Source organism: Coniophora puteana (genome assembly GCF_000271625.1).
Source record: "Coniophora puteana RWD-64-598 SS2 unplaced genomic scaffold CONPUscaffold_28, whole genome shotgun sequence".
NCBI lineage: Eukaryota > Fungi > Basidiomycota > Agaricomycetes > Boletales > Coniophoraceae > Coniophora > Coniophora puteana.
Window position 1 is genome coordinate 10,230 of NW_006913080.1, and position 7,561 is coordinate 17,790.

The 7,561-nt window shown below is 48.9% G+C and overlaps 3 protein-coding genes across 3 annotated transcripts; 1 reads left to right on the plus strand and 2 right to left on the minus strand.

The window, feature by feature from the left end:
- Nucleotides 1-886: 886 nt before the first annotated feature.
- CONPUDRAFT_68160 (uncharacterized protein) lies at nucleotides 887-2,201 on the minus strand (the record flags this gene model as incomplete). Its single annotated transcript, XM_007777702.1, has 4 exons — nucleotides 887-1,302; nucleotides 1,356-1,659; nucleotides 1,730-1,946; nucleotides 1,996-2,201. The coding sequence occupies 4 exons, from the start codon at nucleotides 2,199-2,201 to the stop codon at nucleotides 887-889; spliced, it is 1,143 nt and encodes a 380-aa protein (XP_007775892.1).
- A 1,754-nt stretch (nucleotides 2,202-3,955) lies between these two features.
- On the minus strand, nucleotides 3,956-4,267 carry CONPUDRAFT_160559 (uncharacterized protein; the record flags this gene model as incomplete). Its single annotated transcript, XM_007777703.1, has 1 exon — nucleotides 3,956-4,267. One exon carries the CDS (start codon nucleotides 4,265-4,267, stop codon nucleotides 3,956-3,958), a length of 312 nt encoding a protein of 103 aa, XP_007775893.1.
- A 1,787-nt stretch (nucleotides 4,268-6,054) lies between these two features.
- On the plus strand, nucleotides 6,055-7,497 carry CONPUDRAFT_78417 (uncharacterized protein; the record flags this gene model as incomplete). The annotated part of the gene is made up of 7 exons (XM_007777704.1): nucleotides 6,055-6,183; nucleotides 6,230-6,352; nucleotides 6,415-6,628; nucleotides 6,674-6,720; nucleotides 6,905-7,066; nucleotides 7,239-7,281; nucleotides 7,436-7,497. 7 exons carry the CDS (start codon nucleotides 6,055-6,057, stop codon nucleotides 7,495-7,497), a joined length of 780 nt encoding a protein of 259 aa, XP_007775894.1.
- Nucleotides 7,498-7,561: the final 64 nt, after the last annotated feature.

Sequence of the window (7,561 nt, forward strand, 5' to 3'; positions counted from 1 at the left end):
GCTGATGTTGTACTGAGGGTGAATGGTGGTACACGATGTTATGATGAACTCACTGTAGCATCAAGCACCGATAGCTTGCCTGTCAGTTTAATCTGTGGCAGGAGTAGTTGAGGATGTAGGTGGTCATCAATTGCGTAGTGCTCGACAGCGACATGAGACACTGGATGCGAAGGTTGGTTGTGTATCAGGATTTCTCGGATGCGTGCAAGAGAATAGTGGTCATCCAGGTGAATAACGACAGAGTTGTCCACGCGTGCCGTGTCTCCTTCACGTGCAATCATAGATAACCCTGCGATGAATGTTGTCTCTGCTGCTGGTGCCAGCAATGTTGTCCGAAGTATCTGCGAGCACGTTGATGATTTCCACATTACAAGCCCAGATTTTGATGGGCCGTCTCGTGCCTTCTGATTTTCTGTCGGTCTACCGGTTCCTGTATGAAACGTAGTGTGAGATTCCTTTCTGAACCTTCAAAAAAGATCAACATACCAGGGATCACTGATTCTTCTTTGGGTACACCAAGTCCGTACAAGAGATCTGGGTGGTCCGTGACATACTTCTGGATGGCAGGACCAGCGCGAACCCAGTCCTGCTTCTTGGGGTCATGCCAGAATCCGCCAGTTGCAACATGCTTGATAACATCTTGCTGAGCAAAGATGAGGCAAGAGTCGCGTGATGGGGCTTGCCGGTTGCTGTAGATGCAAGTCAGGCGGAAGACGTGGTTGAAAGATTCGTAACGCTCCGTCGAGAAGAGGATGGCCGGTCCAAAGCGCAGACTATAGAATGGTAGATGAAGCAAGAAATGAAACTTTGGTTTACTAATGAGAATCTTCGGAGCGCACTGCGCAGTGACATTGAGAAAATCTTCGATTACCCGAGATAGACGTGCCTACAGATCGAAAAGTGAGCTGAGAATATACATTGACTTTGAATTAATAAGGCTCACTGTATAAACTTTGGTATTATCAATCTTCGTATGCCAGATCAAGACAACAAGCTCCCCGATGAGCGTCCACGCATCGAGGACAGCCTTGGGCACCAGATCATAAATTAAAAAAGGCATTACTTGCGCTAAGCTCTTGAAATGTTTGCCAATGAGACCACCCCGGTAACGGCAAATGTAGTCTGCGCTGAGATTCGGAGCATTGAGTCCATCAGCTGAGAGTGAATCCAGGCGACTGCGGAATCGTTCCAGAAGGTGGTCGCGGTTGAGAAGCCATGCCGTTTGACCCCAAAAGTACTTGACGACACCAAGGAGGACGGTGTGAAGGACCTCCGTTGGTGTGTCGGTATGAGGATCGAATGCTGCAAGTACCCAGCCACGTCAATAGATGCTGATAAACAATAAGAACACCTACTCGGTATCCCCAGAAGTGGATTGATGGAGTCGCGGATAGAAAATCCACGAAGGTTTCGCTCGAGCTCGTCTTGTAGCACCTCGGTTACCTTAGCCTCAGTCATTCTTGAAGAACCCTTCCCGCGTTTTCGTAGACTCTTCCCCAGTTCAACCACAGCATTTAGCACAGCAGTTGTTGTCGCATCGCGCGTGCCGTTTGACTGGACATTCTTCTGAAGTTTGTCAGCAGCCCCTGATTTCAGAGCAAGATCAAACTGCTCCTCAATACATTCTACCGTCGCTTGTTTGTTTCTTGGCTCGCCAGTCTAGCCCACCCAGCCGGATTCTATGCGTCAGGAACTGTAGAAATGACAATGAACGGAAGTGAGTGCTTACCTCAAATAGGCTGTTGTATCCCTCGTCGCTGTGCTTGAACTCCTGCGTGCCTCCAACTGTGCAAGTCCGACAAAAATGGTTGCTGGCTAGCCCTGACTGGCTGCACTCCTCGGCTTGCATTGGATTGTCGCCAGCCAAGAAAACAATGTATGGCACTAGTAGCACCCTCTTGTCATACAAGCAATCATATGCCTCAATGCCGTCCCGTGCAGCTTCCCTAAACATAGTTGAGTTAACGAGTAGGGCAGCTATCAAAGGTCACGTACTCGACAGATTCTCGCACCCCTCGCAACAGATCCATGGGGCTTGCATGCGGAGATGATGATACATATCGGATACAGAACTCTTTCTCCAGCATTTCACGGGGGAGGTTGCCGTTTGACATATAGACAGCATGGTGTTTATTCCACTGCTTCGATATATTACCTGAGACGTCATCAAGGAAAATAATGATTGGAACAGAGTACACCATCCTCCCATCTGCCTTGGCACGATAGGGATGGGGCATCTCATTGGCCCACTGCGAAGACGATGCTAAGCTAGTGAGAGTGTCAATGAGGCTTCGAGCAGACCGAATCAAGATTTGACGCTCACGTGTAAAGCCACAGCCAAACCAATCCGGTTTATTAGCAATGATATCATAAGAGTATTTGAAGTCCTCGACCGGTTTGCGGCCGGTAACGTCCGAAACAATCAAGCCGACATCAGTCTTCTCGACATGTCGACCAGAACTCCAAAGCTGGCGCCTGCCTCCAGTGCATGCCCAGAAAAATCTCTCGGGAATGTAGTAGCTGTTATGAATGTCGCGGAGGAGCTCGTTGATAAAGAATACATGTTCATTTATGTGAACGGCAGGTGGTGTAGTGGCGGAAGGGGCGTCATGGAGCATTCTATCACTGTGGTGAAGTTCTGACATAGCGTCTCCCATGTCCTCGGGATAGTCTTGCATCGCGAATCGCGTCAAGGGGTTAGAGTAGTCCTATAGATATGAGCCAAGCTTGGATGAACTACGATACAAGCATCCATACCTTTGCAATGGCCTTAGATACACTGTTGAGGTAGAAGATATCACCTTGCCGTGTCGAAACTTTGTGCGTCGGGTCTCCAACAGCCTTCAGAATTTCGGAACGGGTTTTCTTGATCTGATAGAGGGAGGGGACATCCGTAGCCCCGAGCTCTTTTGCCCAACTCAGAACTGCCTTCTTCTGAGCCTCGGAAAAATGTAACTGTGGCGAACTGAAGAGAACATCTGTAAGGAAAACCTTCGTTGTGTCAGCGCGTGAAAAGCGGAACGAAATGCCCTCGAATTACCGGCATTGAGGGCCATGGATACGTAGCAGCATCCGGAGGCAGAAAGTTAGAGCCTTCGTCCGCTGTCAAATACCGTCCATCAGTCAGCGCTCAGCTCAAGCTCAATGAAATATGACGAGCTTACAAAGATCCTCGAGGGTAGTATCTCCTTTCTCGGCGCATGGCTCCTCTTGCAATGGGAATAGAATATCTGGTAGAATATCCTCACCAAGTTCAACTGCCTCTGTGTGATCCCTAAACCAGCTGTCGGTGTCGAGCAAGGAGGCATCAAACTCTCGCTGCCCGAGATCATCAGCCCATAGATCAGAGAATGGCACAGGTTCGTCAACATCCATCGGTTCAGGAGACGGAGATGGAGGTTTCCGAGAAGGACCTTCTTGCGATTCCGTGGGCGGATGGTGAACATGGCGGTGACTTGCGTGATTCCGAGAGCGAGGTGAAGGCTGGTGAGGAGGTTCTTGAAGAGGAGATGGGGCTGTAAAACGGAAGCCGCTTGTCTTCTGGCGGGCAGCTTGTTTGTGGTTATGCGTCCGGAGGTGAGTTGCCTTGCTTCGAGCCATCACTAAATCGGGGGAAAAATTTTGGCGCATAAACGAGGTTATCAGTGTTATAATATGAGCGTTGATAGAATCCTGTATGACCGTAAATGGTGAGGATTAAACATTGGTTAAGCGTCAGCCCACAATATGAGAATAAATTATGGTAGACTATCATATCATCGGGATCTTACCATCGAGTACCATATGATCGTGAGCTTACCGCGAACCAAAACTCAAGGTAAAATCACTCGCAATATGTGGGAGCATAACAAGCCGGATCTCATTTCAAAGGCAACATGATCATTCGATTATAAGAAACTGCTCATAAATCAGTGAACCACTAACAAAAGCATGCTGAGTAGTAGAAGACTGACCTCTACAATGCATCAAAGCCAGCCTCGTTAGCGAGCGCTTCGTCCTCACCCAAGAAACATCCCTCATCCGCCTGCTCTGTAGTATCCATCTCCATCTCAGCCTCATCCTCATCGCTGCCATCTCCGCTGTGGCTGTCATCTGTGAGTTCCTCAGGCTCCTCACCTTGCTCTTCCTCATCGCTGAGGTGGTCATCGAATAGTTCGCGTTCCTCGGCCTCGGGGACACTCAAAGTCAATGCTAGGAGTTTTCGGTCCAAATCTTGGAGTAAGTTGTGGCCAATGCCACCGCCTCGAAACCGCATGAGCATGTCCATGTCAACGAATCTAAGGAATAGTCAGTAGAGTACATTAATGTTGGAAGAAACACGTACATGTTCACTGTAATAGAATAGCCATTTGCTCACTGACTCGGGGTTCTTCGGCCCGAAGTGAAGACGTCCTATATGTCACGAGTGATTGACGGACCAGGTGTTTGCTCATACTCGAAGGTTGGAATTAAGCTTGGGCACGCTCACCGCGGAAATAGACAATATTGACATGAACGGTGATATAAACGAGCCTGTTGGAATTCCCCGCTCAATGTCACAGTGTCATGCATGACATGTCGGGCACTTCGGGAGAAGCCTGGAGAAGTGCAGTGGAGTTGCAGAGAAGCATGACGGAGACGGGAGGTACGGGAGAAGGGAAGCAGAGATTCATGGAATGCTGGCCTTATATACCCGACCCAGCGCGGCGACGTCCCTCCCTTGCTTATACTCCAAGCGTCTGAGGGTAAGTCGCCCGCGTCACCGTTGCAGTCAGTATCGCTTATGTATTCCTAGACTAAGCTGTCAAGGTAATTCTACTTGCTTACTCCACAAGCATCTGATGACTAAGCTGCCTATATTTTTACATGTTATGAGCCACCTGCGTTTCTAGTGATTCAGAAACAACATCTAGGCTTCAGCCTTGTGGTATACACCTTCCTGATCCTTAACTAATAATTGACGAGTTTACTTAGCCTTCACTGGTCGGGGTAAAACGCGGGGGAAGAACAAATCGATCAGATCACGCAGTTCTTTGGCGAGGATTGTTCAAGCTATCATTCGGATGCTCATTCAGACGCCCTCACTACACCTCCGCACTTCCTGGCTGACGCACTTTCCGCTCCAACTCCCCTCACCTCCTGTTCTATCCATGGTAGCCTGCGGACTACATGCAAGATGCCAGCGCGTCCACTCGCTTTGTCCCAATGGAAACATTCAACTCCTTCCCTCCCTTTAATTTGTCACTGCTCTCGTATATTGCTCATACTCATCCTTTGCACATGCTAGCCTCAATAAATTCTCTTGTATACTGTAATGTTTGCTGTAGAGTGTACTTTATTATTTTCAATGAGATTCTTGGTATTATAAACCTCATCGTGATGTCAAGTCGTTATAATCCGCCTGTTGTGCGTCCTAATAGCTCTGAGTACCCGTATGTTATTATCATGCCGTATCTGCTAATGGTAAGATGGCGCTTAAATTAGACCATGAATTCTGATGGATGTGATTACCTATATGTTATTATCATACTGTATCTGCTAATGATAACACGCCCCTTCGAGTAGATAATGGATTCTTTGCTATGATCATATCCCCGCGATCTTTCCTGCATGCTAAAAACGGACTTTACATGCTACTCGTGTCGGAGTTTCACCATTTACCCGGTGTATGTTTGCCATGATCTGTGATGTCGGTCATGATCATTTACTTATCATTCATCCCCTCATTTAGTGATGGCGAAGACCGTGACCGGCAGATCCGGTGTTTGCGTGCAGACGAGACATTCTAATCTGGGTGGATGCGAGCCTGGCACAAGTCTGAAAGCTATTGGAGATGGAACAAAGGACGCGTTTTAGATCTACAAAGGATCACCACAAATTCATTATGCTCAACTATTCTCGTCTGGGTTCATGATACTGCAATGAAGGGATGGCCAAGTGCGTTGAGCAGGTGGACTGTGGCCTTCAGGCTGTGAGGCTTGAGGCGGGCGGACTTAGCAGCGCGCGCTCAGCCTCGATATCACTCCCACGCTTCTTCTCCTTGTCCGTCGTGTCTGACTGCGCGGACATCCACCCATGCCCGCCGCATACTCATGCATCGTTGCCCCTCAGATAACTGAGCGGGCTAGCAAAAGCATCACCCTACAGCCAATCACCTTGGCACTCGAACTGGCGCTGGACGTTTCTCCCTCTCAACACACACTGGTGAGTGTCAGGATGCACACCATTACATTTCTAACGTTCAATATAGCCTCTCCGCATCACTATCAGTCTCTTAGACGAAGGTAGGACCGATAAACCTCTGGAGAGCAGAGGGAACGGGTCTAGCAGCGAGGGTGACACTTCAGTCATTGACACAGAGCCGTTTGTTCAAGTGAGTGTCGGCTTCTTTCTTGCGGCGGAATATGGGCCAATGCAACATCAACGTGCTCTCAGCTCTCCGACGATCACGCTGACTGCGATGTTACCATTCCGTTCCTGCCACTTCCTGTTGACTTCGACCCTGCCGACTCCTCCCACTGGGCGGCTCTTGCGGACGACATTCAGGCATGGCTTCTAAGCACAGTACCTCCCACGTCGTCTCAATGGACTTGGGGCCGCGATGCGTTTTGGCTGGCGTTCACAGCCGCCTATCCTGCCTTTCCCCGAGGTTAATGGCCTCGAGCTGACCCAAGGATCTCATACGAGGGCTCAGTCATGCTTGACTGGCTCGAGTACACGTTCGAGACAGCAGGGACGAAGGTCAAGGATCTTCGTTCGCGTCGATACGAAGAGTTCCTGTGCCATGCTGCTTCATTTTCCTTACCATTTTAATCAGTCGTTGTCGGCTTGTCAGTGTAGTAGTGCAGCAATCTATGTTGTGTGGGCTCAGGTGTCGCAAAAGTCACGAAGTGTATGACGGAATGCCTTGAGTGTGACGCGACAGCTCAGTACTCAGGGGCAATGCCCTGCCACGACCATCCTTAAACTAAGGTTGGACCAAGACACGGGCAAGCTTGCCGTGATATCACTCCTTACTATTGGCCTGACAACAGTATTCATGTATTATTTTGTGCTCGGGGACCAAGAGGACGGTGGAAGCTCCCGGGTACGCTTGTCCGGAAATTTTCTCGAATTGGACCCTTGCGCGCTATAAGATAGGGGTTATGGCGCGCTATACGGACAAGCGGGGTTGATATCGCCGTGGTATCTCCACAGGTGGCGAAGGCCTACAATAATATACTATATGCCTGTCTATACGTATACCTGCTTCTGCTTAGCTTGAACGCGTTAGGAATAATTGTTCACACGGCGTCCTTTCCCGTAAGTATGCCTACCCGCGTGATTTTGGCAATTAGTAGAAACCCAAGCTGAAACAAATGCACGCCTACTTATACGAAGGCCAAGGCTCGAGTTTGAGGTCCTGACCTCAGGCTGAGATGTGAAAAGATGTATCATTCCCGAGATAATATATCAGATCGTCTAGAGGTGGCTAGTCAAGCTGCTATGATGCCACCAGAAACTATTATCGCCCTCTAGCTCTCGTAGAAAACAAACCGACACTGTGTGTAATAAAATTGCAAAACAGGCAGATAACATGATT